The 23369-nt window shown below is 38.2% G+C and overlaps 1 protein-coding gene across 4 annotated transcripts in view; it reads left to right on the top strand.

Annotated features, from left to right (window-relative positions):
- Positions 1-22990, top strand: part of ITCH (itchy E3 ubiquitin protein ligase) — a 66596-nt gene extending 43606 nt beyond the window's left edge. For 3 of the 4 annotated variants that reach the window (XM_057432376.1, XM_057432375.1, XM_057432377.1), the window contains 17 exons: positions 624-873; positions 2091-2186; positions 3422-3596; positions 4577-4643; positions 5486-5570; positions 6941-7069; positions 7691-7763; positions 8745-8816; positions 10607-10695; positions 11379-11538; positions 12659-12792; positions 15351-15491; positions 17242-17362; positions 18096-18200; positions 18414-18510; positions 18879-18951; positions 19553-22990. In XM_057432376.1, coding sequence (XP_057288359.1) covers positions 624-873; positions 2091-2186; positions 3422-3596; positions 4577-4643; positions 5486-5570; positions 6941-7069; positions 7691-7763; positions 8745-8816; positions 10607-10695; positions 11379-11538; positions 12659-12792; positions 15351-15491; positions 17242-17362; positions 18096-18200; positions 18414-18510; positions 18879-18951; positions 19553-19652 — 1967 coding nt within the window. In that variant the 3' untranslated portion in view covers positions 19653-22990. Of the gene's footprint in view, positions 1-623; positions 874-2090; positions 2187-3421; positions 3597-4576; positions 4644-5485; positions 5571-6940; positions 7070-7690; positions 7764-8744; positions 8817-10606; positions 10696-11378; positions 11539-12658; positions 12793-15350; positions 15492-17241; positions 17363-18095; positions 18201-18413; positions 18511-18878; positions 18952-19552 lie in introns of those variants that run through there. The other variant, XM_057432378.1, reaches the window with a different exon arrangement.
- Positions 22991-23369: the final 379 nt, after the last annotated feature.

Raw genomic sequence — 23369 nt, 5'->3', positions numbered from 1 at the left:
AGCAGTCTCATTATTACAGTTGATAAATGCTGAGTCTGGATGGGAAACTGTAATACAGTAATGATGTTAAAAGATGAACCCAATGTGGGTCAGTAGTAAGGCCTGACTTGTATACAACCTTTAATCCCACCCACCAAAAGGCATTAAGAAAAAAAAAAAGAAAATGTTTAAAGAATATTTTGCCCTCCCATTCTGGTAATTTCTTTCCATGCGATACCAAATCTCTTCTTCAAAATTTTATGCTTATGATCATTTAAATTATTATTCAAAATAATAAATGGAAAATAGTGAGCTCATCAATGCAAGAAAGTAGTTTTTTGTTTATAGTCATTTAGTGTTTACAGGATGCAGACAGCTTACTTTGGTAAATACTACCTATTCTATCAGAAACATCAAAATCCTGCCCTTGATAGCAGTTCTTGGATTAAAGCATCTTTATGAAGTGAGACAAAATTGCTTTTGAATTAGTGTTTGTGTGAAGTGTGCAATGTGGATGTGTGTGGGCTTTGAAATACCAGTTCTTGCGTGTTTACTTTTGTGATTTACAACCTCTAAAATAGATTGGTGATAAATACCAGCTAAAGGTGCTTTATCTTCTGTCTTTGATATCTTTGACATTGTAGCAAGTGCAAATGGTCCTTCAACCGCATCCACGGAGAACGATGGGGCCAGTGCAGGATCACTGGCAGGTCCAGCTGCAAGTACCTCTTCCGAGCAGAGCCCTGAGGGGGCAACAGCAGGGGCAACAGCGGCAACAACAACAGCTCCTGCAACTGCTGCACTCGCCACGCCTCCAGTATCTAGACAAATCCAGCCAGTAAATCCTCCACCTCAGGCACTTACTACAGTCAGTCAAGGTCCTCTTCCACCTGGGTATGACTATTATTATTATTATTATGGTGATGATGGTGTTTCTGGCTTACTTTATTTTACTTACAGCAGGTAAATCAATATTACAAAGTATTTATAACATCTGCCATTTGCTGCGTAACAGAAATCCTTCCCTCAGTACTAATTGGAGGTTGTCATAATTGTTTTGTCTGGTAGGCCTTCTGGTGTGGTTTAGTCAAGAAAAGAATTAATCTTCTGGATATCTTTGATACTTGTCATATGTTCCCATGCCAATGAAATACAGAAGTTTTAGTGTGACAGCTTGTTGTCTTTAAGTTAGAATGAAGTCAGGTATGTAGAGGAAAAGCTACTATTGCCTTGCATATTCTGCAGTATATCCTGAAGTTTTGGACTTTATACTGCAGTTCTTGGAAGTAGTACAGGCACCATTTGTGTTACAGGCTCTTGTGAAATTTGCTAGATGGATGGTTTGTTGCTGTCACTTAGATTATAAACTTTAAACAAAGTTTCTGAACTCTTTGAGAGATGGAAAGCAAAAGCTTCCCAATGTGAATGGTGTAATTGGTGAAATAGCTGCCTTAATTTGCAGGCAGTTGAATCAGAAAGTAGGAAAGGGCTGCATTGCCTCTCTGCCTTACAGGGAAACCGAAATATAAAAGCAGTCTTGAAAACACTGATTGTTGCTTGACCATGTGATTTCAACAGAAATGGCAGATTAGCATGCTTTTGTTCCTGTGGTGTTACCTCTGATACAAATACAGGTCTAAGGCAGTATCACAAATGCTGCATATGCAGAAAATGTGACCAGTGAACCCTTATGATGAACTCTGCAGAGTTGCATATTTTGAGGATTTAAATTGAATTAATGTTACTCTGAAAGGGGATTCTGCTCTACAGATGAGGATATTCAATGGTTTATTGATATATTTGATATTGAATACAAGTCTTTGCTTGGCTGCTTGCTAAAACTGTATATGTAGGCATGAACTTCAGCTTAAATTTCCCACAAACTGAAGGTGGTCACATGAAATGCTTTTGTGTTCTAGTTGACACGAATTACTGTTGCTATGACCATTGTACCACATTGTACAGCGTTTTGGTGCATCTTGTGAAGCGTGTGCGAGTTTCAAGCATTATATTTAGAAATAAGCATTTTATGAAAACAAGCATTTCTCATCTTTATACTGAAGATAAATGGTTGGATCTGGAGCAGATAAAAATGCTGTTTTGTTTTTCAGTTGGGAGCAAAGAGTAGATCAACATGGTCGAGTGTACTATGTAGATCATGTTGAAAAAAGAACAACGTGGGATCGCCCAGAGCCTCTTCCTCCAAGGTGAGCCAGAAGAAGTCACAGGATGTCAGGATTTTGCAGAAATTGACAGTTTACTAAAGCTAGAAAGCACATTTGTAAAGAGAGATGTGAACCTAGTGCAAGCAGTTGCTCCAGGTTGTCTCCAAGGAGTGTTGCAAAAAAAGCATAGTACGCAGCATGGAGAAGACTTAAAACTCAAAAGTAACAGAATCTGAGTTTTCTGTCAAAGGTTAAGCAAGTGCATCTTTACTGAGAAATGGAATTAAGTTAAAGACAGTAGACATCCCCAACTGTAAAAGAGAATCAAACCACAGAAAGTATTTTGGGATTGAGGTAGCTATCAGTTTGAGCAAGAATGCCCTTGGGTGCCTCTTTATCCTGAGGCTACTGTTTGCAGTCCTTTGAGTCTCTCCCAGGATTCCCAGCTGCTAATTTACTGTACTCTTATAAAGCTTTGGTGATGATTTGGTTATTATATTTGGTTATTTGGCTTTTTGAGCTGTTGGCATCAGAGCAGCCAGGGTTGTTAGCCTCTACATGGAAGCAGTTTTACTCTGATGCCTTTCATTCATACTCACATGGTTCACACACTACACAGAATTATGAAGTAAAACCATATGAAATAGTGAAGAGAACTTGATACTAAAGAACAAAAACTGGCAGACAGTCTCGTAACGGGAACCCACTTTTCATAGTCAATGTATTTTGAACTCTGAGAGGTTTGACTAGTGATTCAGGTGTTAGCATTTTCATTCAAGTTTTATCATTAGTACTGATTTTATCTGAACTGAAAACAATATAAAAAAAAAAAGAAATAAAAGAACCAAACCAAAATCCAATGCCCACACCTCCCTTTTCCATCAGGTCAGAATGTACAGCCCAAACTGTCAGAGGGCTTGCTGCCTTTTAGGAGAAGCCAGCAGACCATAGTCATATGGGTTGGGCAGCATAAATGCAGTAATGACAGTATAGTATTGTCAGTGGTTTGTGTAGCTCTTAAACTGTTTCAAAAAATCCTTAAAGTCCAGTAAACAGAATGAGTCTGTCTTAGGATAGTATGCAACAGTAAAAGTGGTTCCCTTCAAACAATTTTAGCTCTTTCATACTTTTAGTAGAGGGTAAAAGGGAAGAAAAATGCCTGTTGATGAGCCTGTGCTTTATATCCACTTCCAACATACTGCCTGTTGCCTAAAAGTGCTTCTGAGCCCTTAAAATTGTCTGACTTTGAGAACTCTTGCTTGTAATTCTTTTAAAAGCTGGGAGCGACGAGTTGACAACATGGGGAGAATTTATTACGTTGACCACTTCACAAGAACAACAACATGGCAGAGACCAACGTTAGAGTCTGTCCGGAATTACGAGCAGTGGCAGCTTCAGCGCAGTCAGCTTCAAGGAGCCATGCAGCAGTTTAACCAGAGGTTTATATATGGGGTAAGGAATATAATGGTGACTGGAAAGGTTGAGAGGGGCATCTTTTCAAATTTTCAACCCATCAGTCTCTTGCATATTGGAAGTGTATTTGGGGTTTGGCAATGCTTATGGGTGACTCTTCCCCATAAAGTCACTGCACTTTATTATGGTTTATTCTTTATGATAATATAGTTATCTTTGTGTGTGTAGCATAGCAGGAGGTACTAATTGATAACCTTTGTTCATGTCCTCACAATGACTGCAAGCAGCACATGCAGTGTAATGGTTTTTATTTGTCAGCTGAATATAGGTGGTGTTCTTTGATAAAGTTTATGTACAATATTGATAAAAGCCATTGGTTCAAAACAAACTACAGCTTGGTAATAAAGCTGGTTTGTTTGTATTATGTCTTGAATTGACTTTGACAAAGACCTGGAAAGTAAGCAAGCTCACAGGACATGTACTTCTGTTTTGGGTATAATCACAATAATAATAATAAGCACAATGAATGTTACGAAAGCAGGGAAACTGAAAATAATCTTTCCAGAACCTTAAATCCATTGTTTACCTCTGATGAATAGCAGACTTAAGGTAACTCCAGCTCATACTGCTAGTTTATCAAGAATGGTGTATGTTCTAAATTTGGTGTATGTGTAGAGAATAAAAATGGACCTCATAAATGGTGGTAGGGAGGAGTGTGCTGAGGGCAGGACTGAAGAGGGTTGCTTTCTGATTGTTTTGGTCCTACTGTACTAATTTCCCTCTCTGTATGCAGGGGCGCTAAACAAAGAATAATTATTTTCTTGGCACTAGAGTTAATGGAGCATGCCAAGGGCTGCAAAATAGGCCCTCTCTGTGGAGAAAAATAAACTGTTGGCATCTTACCTTATTTGTAACATTAACAAAATGCATTTGCTTCAATAATTCATGATGCCTATGGTAGAACATCTGGAAAGCAAATGACTAGTCATTAATGCACCATTTGTTTGTGTGACTTGCAGAACCAGGACTTTTCATCGACACAGAGCAAAGAGTTTGATCCTCTTGGCCCTCTGCCACATGGATGGGGTAAGACTGACTTGCAAGTGTTTTGTAATGCAATGTAATTAAACAATAAAGCATATTTCTGCCAAATTAGTTTGTCAGCTGTTCTAGGCTCTTAAAATTAATCAAATGTGCTGTTAGAACAGAGTCCTGACAAGGATGTGCAGTTCTAAAGTGGATTAGAAACCATAAAGTATTCTGGTTTACTCCCTTTCTCAAGGGAAGTAATAGCTGCTTTCACACCGTCATCCTTTTTTTACGGCTGTCATTAGGCAGGGTTCCTGCTCCCCTCCATCCCTTTCCTGCCAAGTCAGACTCCACATCCCCTCTAAATCAGACTGCCAAATTCTCACTCCAGTCCAATTTGTGGAGCCTTTTCTTATTGGTCTGAAAATCTAACTAATTTCTGATGTGGCTATGAAGAAGATACAAGAATGCAGATTTCATGATACATAAGCAAAGTTCTCAGAGTTAGGTAATTTAAAGCAAGTAATTACTTGGCAGAAGTAGACCTGGGGTTTTGGCTCTGGTTTTCAAACAGAACTATTGCTATACTTGTGCATTGTGGCACATATATAATATTTCACAGAAAGTTCTTTAGGCTGCTGTTACCTAGAAAACAACAAAACTGAGTTTCTCAGTGTGTTGAATTCCACCATCAGTGTAGCTTATAGACAAGTGTCTACTTTCCAGACTTCTCCTGTAAAATGAAGCATTTTGCCTGTTGTAGCCAGATTTTGGCCTGAAGATAGAGGCTGTGGCTGGGTCTGTTGACTGATTTTATTTATTTTATTTGATGTAGTCTCAGCAAAACGTTAATCAGATATTGTTTTTTATTGTCCCCTCCCCCTTTTGCATCTTTTCAGAAAAGAGAACTGACAGCAATGGCAGGGTGTATTTTGTCAATCACAACACACGGATCACTCAGTGGGAAGATCCCAGGAGTCAGGGGTAAGAAATGAGTTGCAGCTTTGTGTAAGTCTGGAATGAAAATGTGGCAAAGTAGCAAGAGACCTAGAGCTAGGAAATGCTGCCCACAACCGAAGTACTGACTGTCCTACACACTGCAGGCAGCCTGTTGAAAGGTACTAACCAAAATGGAACTGTCAAAATATTACTTAGTAATGGCACTATTTCCAGGAAAGTCTTGGTCAATAGCAGTAAGTTCATTCCCCAGAACAGCTCCTACTTACTCTGAAACATGTGTCTAAACATTTGTATCATATGGGGTAGGATTTCTTTTATACAGTGATGGGTGGGATAGCGCAGAGGATCCTCAATAAGAATTTGCTTATTTCCTAGATAGTAAATAGCTAAGAGGCAGGAAGAAATAAAACTTGAAAAACTGCAGCCCACCACCTCACACCTTTTAAAAAGGTGAAGGGAGAGACAGAGAGAGCTTGAGGCGCTACTGAAAGTGATGGAGTACTGTTGATTTTGGGCTTTGGTCACCCTGAGTCTCTGGAGTAAGGCAGGTTATGAAATAAGGGTGAGGGATGTTCAATCCCAGCTCTTCCTGTTTGAACTGAAAACTTCCGTTTACTGAAGCAATTTCATCTGTTCTCCATAGAGGAGTAAGAAGGGGGATGGGGGAGAGAAAACCAAGTACATGTGGAGAGCTAATAGCTGTAGCCATAGGTGACAACTTTTACATCTCAGTCACCTCTGGGGCTGTGTGTGTGGAGAATACTCTTTAATACAACCCAACAACCATGTGTGCTGGCTTCACAGTTAGAAGCATGGTTCTACAATGTAATTCTGTAGAGAAAAGTCACTGTGTGAACACTTTGAAGTGATGATGCTCAGGTCTTCCAAATATATTGAAACCTATTTTTGCTTATACCAGACTTGAGTTGAAAGTTGTTGAATAATTCTAAAAGATCAATATTTGCATTTTCCTCTGTTTTTGCCATTCTGAAACTTTTTTGGGTGCCGTGATTGCACATGAGGTACCAAAAGCTGCCTAGTAAAATTAAGTCAGTTTTCAAGTAATAGCCTATAGTTAGAAGACAAAATTATGTTGTTTAATGGAGGAACATTGCTAAACCTTGCTGACATTTTTCTCTTAAACTTCCATTTGCCCTTACTCAAGGTAGTGCAGTCAAATAAGCTAATGTTTATTTGAACAGTCCTTTTGGCCTAATTGAGAACTCACATGAAAAATTGAGAGGGGGGAAAAAGGCAGAATAAATATTGAATGCAAAGTTTCTCAATCCGTAGCTTTTCTAGATCTGCCACAATTTTTACTGTGTCAGGTATTGCTGTAATGACTGAATGTATGAAGTTGATCAGTTACCATGTGTTTTTTATTGTATCCATAGTCAGTTAAATGAGAAACCCTTACCAGAGGGCTGGGAAATGCGATTTACTGTGGATGGTATTCCATATTTTGTGGATCACAATAGAAGAACCACTACCTATATAGATCCCCGCACTGGCAAGTCTGCTCTGTAAGTGTTTTTGACTTTTAAAGGCTTAGTGCCATGTTGGGTTCAGCGCTTGCTATTTTTAAAAGGTTTTTCTCTCTTTTTGTATGCAGGAAGTTTTATGTGTAGTAAGATTTGTTAATTTTCTGGGCTTGTTTCATCCACTGATAACTGCCCCTGAAGAAGGCAGTGTCTTGAACACTTGAGAATCCTTCTTGCCAAGTACTATACAAGATGTAAGGGTTGTGGAGGAGCTTCATCAGTATTGTTGATGACCAGATCCCTTCCTTCCAGTTACAAGTCTGCCTGTCTTTGACTTTTAGGGACCAGGATGGACTTAAAACCAGAATTTAAGTCCCAACTTTAACTAACTGAATGTTATCCCATCCTTATTGTTAGATTCTTCTTTACAGTTAATAATCGGATACTGTTTAAAAGTGGTGTGTGTACACTCCACAGTGGAGAAAATTTTTTTATAGTTTAACAACAAAAAACCACACCTCAAAATCAAAAAATGTAAATAAGAAGCTTCCAACTAGTTAGCACCTAAACCATACCATTGTATAACCAATACAGATGCAGGCATTTACTTATGTTACAAAACCACTTTTGAAATTCATTTGTTTGATCTCCTTTTGGTTCCAGAGACAATGGACCGCAGATAGCTTATGTGCGTGATTTCAAGGCAAAGGTCCATTATTTCAGATTCTGGTGTCAGGTATGGATTCATCACTTGGGAGTATTTGTTAGCATTTTTGGGTTTTGCTTACATGCTTTAAATGAACTCCTTTAATATCTTGCAAGTGAAGGTAATCAAACTACTTTAACATTAAAGGTGAGTTAAAGTAGGAAGGAGTAAATACAGGATGTATATAAACTCATAAAGTTTAAAGGTAGGTAAGCTAAGGCTTTGAAACTTCTAGAATAAAAAAAGTAGCTAAACTGATGTTTTCTTTTAAAGTTGGGGGGGGTGTTCAGAATAGTGCTTTCTGTTGTTAATAAGGGAATACAGGGAGATGCAGAATTTTTATAGTTAATATTACTTTCTGCACAAATATAGACATCTGGAAGAAAATGCAGGGCATATGACTCAGAGCTTGCATGTCTAAACATTGGAGAGTATGTGCTGTAACATCAGATTCCAGAGCGTCAGTCTTGATCCTCTAAACTCAATGTATATCAAGAGATAAAGTAACCTGGTATTGAGGAAAAAGTCTCCGGTTTGAATGTTCCAGTTTTCAAGAGTCAGTGAATTATCCTTTGAAAACCAGAATAGACTAGCCTAACTTTTCACTTTGAATGTGGCACAGAGTAACCTGAATTTTCTCAATTTTTAATTCTTTATTAAACTAGAATGTTATTGATCTTGACATTTTCTGCTGTCTTGTAAGAGTATAGTATTTGAACCTGTTGTAAGCAGGCTCTAGAGACATGTATATCTCACTGCAGATATACTCACTGTAGTGGAAGCAATTTCTTGGAGTAAATTAAAACAATTCCTGGGTTTGTTTTATGTGGATTAGTAAAATTCAACTGTACTTCCTAAGGCAATATATACTACAATTATTAACTACATTAATTATTAACTACTTCCTAAAGCAATATATACTACAATACAGTTAACTACAAATAACAGTACAAGCACAGTATTAAAAACGTCAAATGATTGTATACTTCACCTCTGAAAATTTCATTTCAGCAACTGGCAATGCCACAGCACATAAAAATTACAGTGAGCAGAAAAACATTATTCGAGGATTCGTTTCAACAGGTATTGTATTAAAACTTGTTAGTAGTGGGCATGAGAAGTTGAGTTGATAAAATTTATTGTCTTGTGTCACTCTTGATCCTTTGCCATCTTGTTAATGTTATTTTAAGTGAGAATAACTACTAGATTAATAGTTAGGATACATTCATACTTCCATATTAAGATCATGCTAAAATATGAAGTTCTGGCTCCAAAGACTGATTCATCTGACAGAGAAGGTGTTTATCTTTTTTCCCTCAGAATTCTTTAAAACCTGAGTTAATTTGAGGGGAGTGCTGCAGCAGAGCAGCTCCCCCATCTCGGGAAGTTTTCATGTTTGTTGACATGTTTTTGCTAACAGTTTTGTTGTATTAGCATGGGCTGTGTACCAAAATATATCAAGTTGATCTTAGTCTCGGTGTTACAGAGATCCTGGGTCTTTAAATGAGTAATGAAATGGTTAAAAGGAACAAAAAATACTAATTCTATTTAGGTTCTTAGTAGCAAAATTCTTGTTAATGTCTATAGACCTAAACCATGGTTAAAATTTGTTCCTATGCAGTATTTCTAGGTGCTTTTGAATTTTACTTTTACTTTATGAATGTTTGTTGTGGCAATAAATCACTCATTGCTGGTTAAATTGAAGCCAAAAGCAGCTCTTTGTCAGTTTCATAAGATAGAAATGAGCTTGGAAGAGCATGGAATGATTCATCTTGGCCACTTCTTTATTTTCCTGATTTAAAAGTAACTTAAGAAACTTAAAACAAATTTGGCTAGGGACAGACGAAGCTAAAAGTCCCTATCTTCTTAAGTTATTCTTATTTCCTATAGGTCGTCAGGTTTCATTCCTTGTAGGAATTATCACAGATGTGTCAAGCCAGGAAATGTGAACAAATAGAACAGTGTGTTTTGAGCTAAATATATTCTTACATAAGGATTAATGTTTTCTTGTTCAAATTACTGTAGACTGGCTTAGCAGAAGCAACAGGCAGTGCTGTTGGCTAGTCTTCTCATTTGGAACAATGATGCCTTTAAATAAAAAGGGTTAGAAAGGGGCAAAATAAATCCTGTAACTGAAAACTAGCTCCAGCTTTATTTCTGCATATGGGCTGGCTTGGTGTTTTTTACAGTAACTGTAGAGGTAATGAAATTATGCTGTACTGGAAACAATCAAGTGAGATTATATAATTCTATAAACATCAGCAAACCAAGGTTTCCTTAGGAAAGCAGGGTGCCTGATCCATAGTTTAGATGACATCATTGCAGAGCCCCAAGGTAGTGTTTTATACTTGTTAGTCATCGTTTGCAGTATCTCTGCTAGGATTATAAATTTTTTTGTGGTGATTACTACAGGCATCCAGGAGAGATATTAAAATGCAAATCTTGACCCAAATTCCATGCTTTTTGTGGCAAACAAAACTTGAGGTTCTTGGACACAGAAAGCATCATGTGAAGTTTCTTCATGTAAACCTCTGACAATTGACCAAATCAGCATAATTACAAATTTGGTCATGGTATTAAATCCAGGATTAGTAAAGTTCCTTAGACAGGCTGCTGGCCTAAGTACCCCAGGTCTTTAATATCAGGGTTATTATTTATTTTTTTCTTTTACATATCTTTAATCTATGGAAATAGGTTTGCAGTGACGCTTCAAGTTGCATGAACATTCCGTAAGCGTGTACTTCAGGCACTCATAGTTCATTTTATGTTCTGAATTATTAAATGCTATATTGCTTGATAGCAAATAGTAGTAAGTCTAGCCAGTGCTTACAGCTGTTCTCTTAAAAAAAATTGGTTGTTTTTCTTTCACTAAGATAATGAGCTTCAGCCCTCAGGATCTACGGAGACGCTTATGGGTCATTTTCCCTGGTGAAGAAGGCTTAGATTATGGAGGTGTTGCAAGGTAAACTAACATGAAATGGCAAGTTATACCTTTTTCTGCATTGTTGGTGTGAAGACTTCCCCAAAGTAGATACTTAAACTGCAGTGCTTTCAAAATATTAGTGAAGTTCATTCCTTATCTTCCTTCAGAATATCTAGGGAAGACAGTTCCTTAAGATGTGTATGCATGTCTTGAAACTGCATGGAATTATTAGGAATTACTTTGTGCATCTCTGATCATTGAGGTGATTAATCTACTGAATGACAGTAAGCCTTTGGCACAACAGTTCATGTCAAAGTAGAGGTTTATTGAAAAAGTGAATGGAAATCTACTTTCAAGTCAAAAGTCTTCACAGGAGTGTAACTGAGAGGTACATCAAGTCAAAAGTCTTTACAGGAATGTAACTGAGAAGCGCATATATGAATTGGCATTCCCTAATCACTCAAGTTTAAATTGGTGGTAGGCTTTTAATCTTATTTAGATAAGGCTGTTTTTGTATCAAAACCACTGACAGTTGTATATCATTGTAACTTTGCATGTAATAATTTGTCTTAGTATCAATTTGGTTTCAGTTTGGTCTAATGGACTTCCTGGTAAAGAGGTCGAACTGACTGTGCCAACAAGTACCTAAGGCAACCTGAGCTAGCTAAAGTAATTTCTAATTTAATTTATTTTGAAATGTGTTTTTGTTTGTGTGATTTCAGGGAATGGTTCTTTCTATTGTCACATGAAGTTTTGAACCCAATGTATTGCCTGTTTGAATATGCAGGGAAAGATAACTACTGCTTACAGATAAACCCAGCCTCTTACATTAATCCAGATCATCTGAAATACTTCCGATTTATTGGAAGATTCATTGCCATGGTAAGTTCAAAAGTAGAAGGGGTTCTGTCCTGTAATTTTTCTATAAACTAATCATAGACTGGTTTGGGTTGAAAGGGACCTTAAGATCATCTAATTCCAACCACCCTGCCATGGGCAGGGACACTTCACTCTAGACCATGTCGCCCAGGCCTCTGTCCATCTTGGCTTTGAACACTGCCAGGGATGGGGCATTTACCACTTCTTTGGACAGCCTGTTCCAGTGCCTCACCACCTTCACAGTAAAGAACTTTTTCCTGATATCTAACCTAAATCTCTGCAATTTAGTTTATACCCATCACCCCTTGTCCAGTTGCCACAGTCTCTGATGAAGAGTCTCTCCCCAGCATCCTTGTAGGCCCCCTTCAGATACTGGAAGGCTGCTATGAGGTCTCCACACAGCCTTCTCTTCTCCAGGCTGAACAGCCCCAACTTTCTCAGCCTGTCTTCATACAGGAGGTGCTCCAGTCCCCTGATCATCTTCGTGGCCTCCTCTGGACTTGTTCCAACAGTTCCATGACCTTCTTATGCTGAGGACACCAGAACTGCACACAATACTGCAAGTGAGGTCTCACAAGAGCAGAGCAGAGGGGCAGGATCACCTCCTTGGACCTGCTGGTCACGCTCCTTTTGATGCAGCCCAGGATACGGTTGCTTTCTGGGCTGCGAGCGCACACTGAAGCTGGCTCATGTTCATTTTCTCATCGACCAGCACCCCCAAGTCCTTCTCCTTGGGCTGCTCTGAATCTCTTCTCTGCCCAGCCTGTAGCTGTGCCTGGGATTGCCCCAACCCAGGTGTAGGACCTTGCACTTTGCACTGCTGAACTTCATGAGGTTGGCATTGGCCTACCTCTCAGGCATGTCAGGGTCCATCTGGATCCCATCCCTTCCCTCAAGCATATCATCAGATGAATAATTCATTCATTTTTTAGTTGAAACTATAACCAGGTGTTTGTTTATAACTGCTGTTGGTATAAGTTAATTCAGTATATTAGCAGTCTTGATGTTCAAGGTTATTTTAATTCTTTGGCTGTCAGATATCACTGGTGCATAGTACAGAATGTTGTCGTATTAAATATTAAATCACCCTTTGCATTATTTTTTCTGTTTTCATGTTCTTCAGGCTTTGTTCCATGGGAAATTCATTGACACTGGTTTCTCTCTGCCGTTCTATAAACGTATCCTAAACAAGCCAGTAGGACTCAAGGATTTAGAATCTGTTGACCCAGAGTTTTACAACTCTCTCATCTGGGTAAAGTGAGTTTGACTTGATTTTGTTCTTGAAATAGCAATATAATGGGTTTTATTTTCACTTATGCCAGGAAGTAGGTGTTAAATTTATTATCACTGGGAAGTGTATCAATTGCAGAGCAGTACTGGAGTTTTCCTGTAATTTTAAATGCACAGATAACTTGATAATGCAAACCCCTTTTTGGTTCATTGAATAATCTGCACAGCCTCTTGCATTCTATTTTTGCTGGTTTAAAATAAACCTAGCTAGACATTCTACCAATGTGGCAGTCTTGAACGCTGTTACAAATAAAATGGCCTGAGCAAATTCCACTGAAACTTACCAGGTAACTGATGAAATCAGCAAAAATCCATTCAGTGTTTCTCTGTAGTACCTGCGTGAGTTAGAAAAGAGAAAAGTTTAGCGTACAATAATATGAGGTGAGCAACTGTAGTTATTCTTCCATGTACGCATTGTCATTGTCCCCTCTACATTCATACTGTTTGGAGTCCTCGTTTTCCACTGCTTTGCAGATTCCTCTCCAGACACCAGCAAGCATAAAGGATCTGGAGTTTTTAGACCATCATTATTTTGGAATTACCTGTTAAAAATATTTTCAGAAATAATTTTTAAAACCCCTTAGGTCTAAAGCATTGTCATTCTGTACTGATTAGATAATAGCAGCACTCAAGGGTGTTGTGGTCCATGGTTGATGTGCACCATCTGTTTCAATAACAAAGGTGATTTTCCTGTCCTAGCAGTTAAAAAAAAAAAAAAAAAAGACAAAAAGACAAATTCAGTTAAAAATTATTTGCTTCTATATGTTGCTATAGTAAAAACAATTTAGCAAAAAAAAAATTGACTGGAGAGAGAAACCATTTTACTTAAGATTCATACAAAGCCAGAATAGTTTTAAAGATGCTTTGAGAAATTTCTAAAAGCTGTGGGGATAGACTGGTGTTAGAAGTGCAGAAATAAACACAAAAGACAGGAATATTACCTCCTGTAATGGTGAATCATGGAAGCTGTAATGGTGAATCATGGAAGCATTCTCTTGAATGAAGGAAGGGGATGGTGGAAGCAGCTTTACAGGATGTTTATAAATTGAGAGAGGGATTTTGAGTTGGTTTTCCAACAGCAGCATGTTCTGTACTCAATGTATGTGCTGCTAAAAAGTGTAATGAGTTAAAATTCCATTAGGAAAACTTTAAGTAGTTGCTATTTGAATAAAGATGCCACAAAAATGATGCATGCAGTTAAAGGTATGAATATTCCGGAGAAAATCTTTCAGACCTCTGATGGGTGCACATTGACCTCAAGGCAGAGAGACCCAAACTTCACGTTTAGTGCTGCTGAGCCAGCTTAGCTGTAATTGCTGATGAAGATGGTCTCTAAGGAAATGGCTGCAAATTTGTAGGGGAAAAAAGTCACGTCTGTCAGGGCAGACATAATTTTGTTACTCACCAAAAAGCAAATTTTGGCACTTGCCAGGATGCTTTCAGTACTTGTGAATGTGTGGCACTTCTCCTATTAGATGGCTCTTTGTCTTGTTCCCACAACTTTGAAAATGTCACAGATTGGCTGAATCTGAAAGAGGACCTCTAGAGATCACCTAGTCAAACTTGTCTGCTCAGACTGAGCTAGAGCAGGTAGCTTTCATTTTAAAAGGAAGGGATGATTTTATTTCATCATCCATCCATCTGAAGCCTGCCTTCCACATCTGAGATGTCCTGCAATAGCATGTGTTTTGGAAAGATCAAGTTCAGAAGCACTGTTGCATCACGGAGCTAGATAAACCACAGCAGTGTTCTCAACATTTCTGTGTTGTGGTTGAGGACAAATATCTTGATTTTTGCACTGCATTTTGGGGGGAAATGGTCATCAAAGCCTCTGCATATGCAAGTGATTCTTCACTTTACAGAAGCATCCATCAACATATAGTGTTGTACCTGCTATTCTCCTGGTTATTCACACCTATAAAGAGAACAGTTTATTTGAGCAATGTTTGTTGGCTACAGATTCCTTCTATGTGAAAATTTCAAAGAATTCCTCTTTAGCAGAAGTATTTGTACTTAGTTAACCTGGGAGCTTTGAACATTTCAGTATATGCTTACAAGATTGTCTCATATATAATACCTACTGGAGTTGAAGGTAATTCAGTAAACATTTAACTAAATCCTGGTTGCTTCTTACTGCTATTATCTGACAAAGTGACAGCTGCTGTTTAACACTGTCCTTACATTACCTGTTAGAAGAAGCAGTCATTCAATGAAACATGCAAAAATGTCATTACTTTAAAAGTTTCTGTATTCCATAAATGTTCCACAGATGCTAGGAGGTGGCTTGTCAGCCTTGTGATGGGTAAGTTTAAGGGTACAACTGATGAAAAATTTCTGATCCATTTATGCATGTTAGTACAGTGAGTCAGTACTGCTTGCAAAACCATAATGATTGTGTAAGTAATGTTTCCTTATCCTAATTATCTAGCTCCAAACTTTTTTTCTTAAGGTTCTTCATACCCATCTCCTCTACTGAATACAAGGTCTTGACACAGTTATTAAAAAATCATATTTTTTCCTAACAGAGAGAATGATATTGAAGAATGTGGCTTGGAAATGTTTTTCTCAGTTGATAAAGAAATTCTGGGTGAAATCAAAAGCCATGATTTGAAGCCAAATGGTAGCAACATTCTGGTCACAGAAGAAAACAAAGAAGAATACATTAGGTAAGAATACAAGAAGATTTTTAAAATACTCTCATCTTAGTCATTTCTTTCTTTACTTCTAGCAAGACAAGATAGTCAAAACTCTAATGGGAAGCATTGCTAAAATTCTGTTTCTGAGTAATTGCTGTTGTGGGCAACAAGTGGCCATTGTTTGGATATCATATTTGAAAGAATATTGATAGGAATAAAGTTTCTAAAATCCACTTCTCCCAAAGACTGCAGAAGGTTCACTTTTTTTCCAGGGATATTTAAGTTTAGCAGAACATCACGACAACAAATGTGAATGTCAGATACTTAATGAAACTTGCTTATGTTTAATATTAGAATTATATTGCTTCATAGCCTGCTGATATTCTACCCAGCCTCTTATGTTTTTAAACTTAAGAATCATTTGTGATGATACTTATTTTTTTAGAGATACTTGATAGTTTTTTTTTTACTTGCTAGGTTTACGTGAAGAGGTCTTGTAGCATAATTAGGTCTTGGCATTTGTAACAGGGTCACAAGTTCTATTGTCATAAATGATTACGTTTGCAGTGCCAGGATGTGTTAAAGCAGTAAGTTGAGAGGAGCCTGAGTGTGATGAAAGAACAGAAATGTAAACAGTGACCTGCTTTGTCCTGAAATATTCCCTTCTTCCTCAGTGTGCAGCAGTACATAAGCTCTGCTTTAAGGTGTGAACTTCAACATACAAACATGGAGGACGTGTTTGCAAAACAACAAGAAGTCACACATTGCAGGCACAAAACAAACTGAATCGCAGTGAACTTTTTTCCTCCCTTCCTTATATTGTGTTCCATGAAGGCTCCGTTCACAGGAAGGGGTGAGGGAGGAGGGAGTGGATTTTGTTTCCATTGCATGAGTAATCTGAAGACATTTCAGTGATTCACAGAAAAGGTAGCAGTTGCAGAACAAGCACCCTGGCATTTTGCAGTTTTTCAAAGTACTAATATTGGGGTAGAAAATAGGGAGGATCTGCAGAAAACCATTCTCTTTGAGTTTTTAAGAACCCAGAGAGAGCACAGATTCCAGTTTCACTCCTGTTTTCCTGTCTTACTCTAAGTCCTGCTTTAAGTCCCCAGAGTTTCTAGGATTGAAATCAGAAAATAGCCATCTCTCCTTTAGACTCCATTTCTTCTGACAGGTTAGGCTTGTATTCAGCATAATATCTGCTTCTCCCTGGGTTCAGGTTCTTCGGGTCTCCTGCCTGCTTTCCACCCTTTTATTAATGGAGAGTGGAGTTTCTGCCACAGAACAAAGTTTCATGATTAACAGAAACAAATTTGGAACTTTCCAAATGGACATAGTCATTTCTTGGTAAGCTAGCAGTCCTACTTAATCCTCTCCAGTGCAACTTGACCTAGTTTTTACCTTTTCATGGATAATGACTTGAGATTTCTCGGGAGAATAGTAGACAAATATAGCTCTGCATCTTTTTCTTTCTTCAGATACCTAGGGACTGCTGTGCTCTCATTAATATAATCAGTGAATAGATGCTGCCTCTTCTTTGAATCTAAAACACTTTCATAGCAGAATGGTTGGAAACATAGGGGTTTAACTTAAAAAACAAAATCACTTGCAGAGAGTAAAGGTAACTAATAAAATTACACAATGCTCTATCCCCAGAACTTTCCAGACTTTCCATATTGTTTTAACTTCCCTCACAGCTCATCTCAAAATAAGCTAACAAAGATGTGGACATGGGTTAGCATGGGCCGCTTAAATCATCTTTCTGTATCTCTTTCTACAGGCTAGTAGCAGAATGGAGACTCTCCCGAGGTGTTGAGGAGCAGACACAAGCTTTCTTTGAAGGCTTCAATGAAATTCTTCCGCAACAGTATCTGCAGTATTTTGATGCTAAAGAACTGGAGGTAAAGGATTGTTTGGCTGTTGCTGCATCCAGGTCATTACACATAAAATACTCCAGTCATTAGGTCTGAAGAGCAGAACTTGCCAAGGCTGACAACACTACTATAAAGGACATGTGAGGGAAACTGGATGGAGTGTATTGGATTAATGTGTTTCCCTTCACTTACCTTTTGCAACCTACTTACGTGTTTCTAAAGGCTAAGATTCTGCCAGTAGACACTTTCTTATAGAGTTGCTTTTGTAATCCTCAGCAATTTGATTTGCCTGTGTTCAGAGAATGAGTAACTTGACAGAAAGGGAGATGAAAAACAGATATACAATAGATGATCACATATAGCTCGGGCCAGGTTTTAGGTGATTTTAATCTCTCAAAATTGCAGTTTCTGAAGCATCTGTTCAATTTAGAAAGATAAAACCTTAAAACCCAAAACAGCCTGTTCCTAACAGAGGACTGTATGGCTGGGCAGTGATAAACTGTTCCTGGCTTGAATGTCTAAATACAATTGTTCCACTTTTCATGATACAGATGCCTTCTGTTTTGTGCCTTCTCCAAACACACGTCATGAGCAGACATCATTCTTTGTTGTAGAAGTTTTGGGGGTAATTAAAATTAAAACCAAGTATATTATCAGTGTAAATGCTTCTAAGTATGGGTGCACTTGATGTTCGGTTTTTCTACATGGGCAGTCACGGAAGGTCATAACTTGTGTTTATTTCACTTTTTCTGCCCTCAAGGTGCTTCTCTGTGGAATGCAAGAAATTGATTTGAATGACTGGCAGCGACACACCATCTACAGGCACTACACCAGGACCAGCAGGCAGATAGTGTGGTTCTGGCAGGTTTGTAGACTTTGTTTTGTTCTCAGACCTACAGAAGTTGCCTACCACAGAACAGAGTTACTGAAAAATGTCTGTAGTGTGTACACAGAGATGTTGTTACTGCTAATCCAGCCATCTGTAAATCATGTAAATTGCCTGTTGTAGATGGTGATGATGTGAAAATCTGACTATCAAATCTATCCCTAAATGTTAATTTCAATTACTAATTTTCAGTTTGTGAAAGAAATAGATAATGAGAAGAGAATGAGACTCTTGCAGTTTGTTACTGGAACATGCAGATTACCAGTGGGAGGATTTGCTGACCTCATGGGTATGTATAAATAATCCCTCTAATGCATTAGCTGTGTTTTTTAAAAGAACTGATTTGCAAATTTATGGGCACTTTAATGATTTTTATGTTAATGCTATTTTGTAGGCCCTACATATATTTGAGCTGTGATGGAAAAAGAGGTGGAGGGGATGTTTACACCTAGTGTATTGACTTTCAAAGTCACTTCAAATTCATGCATTTCACCACATGCATACTTTGAGCTAGACAGAGTTGTGTAGCAAAGGACAGATGTCTTTTATTGGTGTGAGTAATGGCAATCTTGTGTGTAAGCCCTTAACACTTCAGTTGTAGTATCTTGCCTGCTGATGCAACAGTGGCTAGACCTTGTTTATCTCAATTTGTTACAGGGAGCAACGGACCCCAGAAATTTTGTATTGAAAAAGTTGGCAAGGAAAATTGGTTACCTAGAAGTCATACCTGGTGAGTATGTAACAAACCAAACTATTGCTGCTGTCCTTGTTTTGCTGACAGCAATCTACTCGGAGATTGTAGTAAATGGTGATATACTTCACTGATTAAGGCTGTGTGAGAGCAAACAGCAAGTTATACCAATAAACCAGGTGAACTGTTGAAGAACTGGTAGGGAGCAGATTCCATTGTAGATTTCATGGATTTATGTACTACTGAAAACATACAGTAATAAACAATACTGTCTGAAGAGAGGGGATTGATCTTTAGTAATCACTACACTCTATCTTCATAGTGAAGTAGCCACATTCATGTTCCTCCTGCGTATCAGGTGAGTAAATCCACATGTCAAATGTGAATGATGACTCTAGTTAACCAACGAGGGAAAGTTCATGAAAACCCATCCCTAGCACACTACATTTCTGACTGTTCAGTTCTTGAACTCTAACTTTTGCTCTCAGAAGTACATAAATTTATGTTGGAGTCTGCTTTTCCAAGGATATAAAGCCAGGTATCCATGTACACAGCAAAAAGTTTAATTACTTATATTCATATTGGATTTTTTGTGATGGTTTAATTTTTTTTACTATTTAAGTTTTTTCTTTATTTTCAGTTTCAATCGCTTAGACCTTCCACCCTATAAGAATTATGAGCAGTTGAAGGAAAAGCTGTTGTTTGCAATTGAAGAAACAGAAGGATTTGGGCAAGAATAGCTAAAATTTGCACCTTGAAGAATGTGAACTCAACACAATGTCTGGTCTTCACTTCTTCTGCTTGTTGCACACTTCATTGTAAAGTAGACTTGACTTGGATTTATTTAACAATACTAATGTGTAAGTAAGTGGATGTTATCCTGAGGTTTTATCCACAGTAACTCTGGATTTCTACTGAGCACTTTCAGAAATCAAATGAGCAATCAGATATGGCTACAAATGAATTCTGACCTATGTAGAGGTTTTAATACAGCTTTGGGCTCTGCTTTGGTTTACCATTCATTAATTAGAATGTGTCCTTAACAACTGACAGATTTTTACCAATAGTTTTGTCTTTCCTTTTTAGTAGCATTTTTTGCTACTGATGCACTGGGAAGTTCATTGGTAGCTGCAGTGCTGCAGCAGCATCCTAAGCCTCTTTCAGCAGTGTTGTAGAGCCAGCCTGTCGATGAGCAAATCCATCACTTCAGCCCTTTTTTCTATCTCAAGTGTGACCAGACTGTTTTTTCCCTGCCTGGAGTCTGCTCACATGCCAGCTGGACTCAAGCTGCTGGTTAAGGGGATGTCAAACTGTGGCACAAATCCAGGGCAAAGCTTTGCTTTGGTTTTCTTTTTCCTAATTCTGCTAATTTCAGCAAAACAGCCACCCGCCCAAAGTTGTTGGAACCTTTCTGTGTGCCCTTGGAAGAGTTCTGATCTTTTTTTTCTGTGTAACACATTTAAGTTTTAAATCATTATTAACACTGTGGTACTTCACTTGTTTTGCAAAAGACAAGACCACCTGGGATTGCACTGATTCCATGTAGATTCCTGTTTGCAGACTGATGTTTCTTGTCAACAGTGTTAGTGGATGTTATTGTCAGTGTTATTTACATGTTGCAGTCAGTTGCTCTGAAGGCTCTTGCGTTCTCAGGACGAGGTACCAAACAACTGGAGTCAGAATATGATAGTACTTAGCATTTCTGGTGATGAACTGATGGCTAAGGCTAAGAGGATGAGAAAATTCAGACAGGAATTGCAGATCTTTGAAAAGCTGGAGCATCAGTGAATAGTTCAATAAAGACTGAAACTCACAGTTTTGAGGGAGGTTTCTAAGCTAATTCACTGCTTGTAGCTAGTAACTTCTGTAGGGAGTTCCTATTGAATTAATAACATCTTTTACTTACTTTTAGAATCTGTTAATACTCAGTTCTCTTCTGGTTTACAATAACATTTTGCATTTTACTGCTCCTTTAGACTGAATGCACTTTTTGGGTATGGTCAGCTCCTTCCCTGTGTGAAGGGAGGAAAGCAAACTTCAGTAAGCTGAGCTGGTAGCCATGGTAGGAGATGTGACACTTGAAGCACCATGTAGCACGTACTAAAGTATAATGCAGCTCAAAGCATTGGGCCAGGAGCTGATTTTAAGAGGCTTTTGGATATGGGAGCCAAAACAGGACAGTGGGAAACTGTAAAACTGAACTTCTAGTCTTGAAAAGAGCATTTCTTTCCTCTTGACCCTTCTGTCTAAACTAAAGAGGGAAGAACTGATTCAGGTCTAAGAACCACCAGGGCACTGCAGGTTTTGACTGAGTTTTTTGGGTTGTACAAAGAGATGCTTACTGGAAGGCAGGATTCTCAGCCTGTAGAGTGAGCAGGTCTTTTGTCATGCATATTCTAGGAAAGGCATGGAAAAGGGTTTCTGATGACATAGAAATGACCCTCTCTTACAGTTCCATTGCTGGTAGAACCAATCTGACTTCATGGGTTTACTAGGAGAAAAATCTGCCAACTTCAGAAAGGTTTGATGGATTTCTTAGAGTACACAGCTCACGAGGAGGAAAAAAAAAAGCCTTATAAAATATATTCTGTTTGTATGAATTCTTACAATGAAAGGTAGTTATCTAACATATTTCCAAGAGAGATTAAATTAAGCAAGATAATGCAAGATTAAGCTATGACAAATAGTCTGTGTTCTGCATAATGCTTTATGATTCATGTAGGGAACCTAGAACTATTGTTAATGTATAAATATCACCCAAAAGGCTTTCAGCCCTATATTTTTAAACTGAAGAATAGTTATAATTGAAATAGCCTTAGCCCTAGTTCTATAGGGTGTGGCTGTTGAATATTTTTATGGTTGAAATGTTTAGTTCAGGACAAGGTAAATGCTTGTATATATTTTTGCAGTCCGGGATTCCATGTATTCCATTTTTCTTTAATTTAAATGGCATGTTTCTATGTCTTTTCTGCTGTACTAGGATGGGGGAAAGGGGGCTGGATATCCCAAGCACCAGACAGGATTTTAAAAGATAAAGAAATAAAAAAATAAAGAATCCATTGGGAGGGAGGAAGAGGGGGAAAATAATCTGTGAAACCTGGGGTTGGCCAAAATATACAGAAATTAAAGCAAATATCTCGTGTAAAACTGGTGACATTTCTGAAGTCGGAGGTTAAGATTCCTCAGCCAGTTTGCTCTGTCAGCATTGGGAATGTGAACAAATCTGTTCAGTTTTTACAGCCTGTTGTGTAGAAATAAAAAGGACTTCATATGAGCCGCTGGTGCAGTTCGGCTCTTTATGGGGAGCTGGTGAAAGAAGATGGAGCTGAGCCCAGAGCATCCCGAAGCCCAGATTGCAGGTTGTGAGGAACTGGGCTTCCAAGTAACATTTTCAGCAGATGACTGAATTTGTCTCCCATCCAGCTGATTGAGCAACACAAACTGCATGAAGTCATAGTATGTCACAATGCAGGGTCTGCCAATGCAGGCAATTGCCAATTGATGCCAATTCCTTGACTGTTAAAAATAACTTTTATTTAGAGTTTTCCCTTGGGAGAATGACATGACCAAATGAAATGCTGAGCTGCTGATGGAAGAACTAACAAAGCCTTGTTACTCTGGCCAGCTCAGGAGATGTTAATATACTAATGAAATGCACAGGAAATGCATCATGTCTTCATCTGATCTAGAATGGAAATTGTTTCAATCAAGATGCTGGCATTTAAAAAGAAGGGGGTTTATTATTCTGAGGAAATTAAAACAAAAAAATTGTAAAGTTTGTATGATTTTATTTTCTGCATTTTTATTACATGCTGCACCAGATTTGTAATCTCAGCTCTCTGCTGTATTGGTATTTCCAGCCCTCTTTTTGTGGTGTCTTTTAATTTTCTTCAAGAATCACTGTTTGTGTATATGTGCTCTAGTGAACTCATCTATAAACTGGGATCAGCAGCACTGGATTGTAAAATACTGTACTGAAATTCCTTGTTGAAGTTTCCTTGCATTGTAATTTCAAATACTCAGGTAACTGTAACAGTATCTCAGTAAGTCAAATACTTTTATAAAACTACTTAAAGAGCTGGAGGTCTCATCATTGTTTGTTGTCTGTTACAAAGCATACATGTGCCAAAGAATTGTGTGTGTGCTTTTGTGGGGGTGAGGCGAGAGGCTGCCTCAATCACAACCATGAAATACCAAGCTGGCAGAGACCTCATGGTTCATCTGCTCCAACCTTTATAGGCAAAGCATGAGCTTGTTGTGAAGTCCCAAAGCTCTACCCAGCCCAAACTTGGTAGTGTCCAGTTCTGAGGAATCCAGCAATTCTCTGAGGTAACTATTCCAGTTGCTGGTTGTTTATGATGGTGGTAACTAATCCTTGAGTGAGGTGGAATCTCCCCAGATGTACCTTGTACCCATCATCCTTCAAGTTATCCACGTCAAACCTTGTAGAAAGGGAG

Source organism: Pezoporus wallicus, unplaced genomic scaffold (genome assembly GCF_028554395.1).
Source record: "Pezoporus wallicus isolate ANWC-B61680 ecotype Strahan unplaced genomic scaffold, APGP_CSIRO_Pwel_v1 contig_8090, whole genome shotgun sequence".
In the NCBI taxonomy this organism is placed as follows: Eukaryota; Metazoa; Chordata; class Aves; order Psittaciformes; family Psittacidae; genus Pezoporus; species Pezoporus wallicus.
This window is presented reverse-complemented; position numbering and strand designations above follow the sequence as displayed.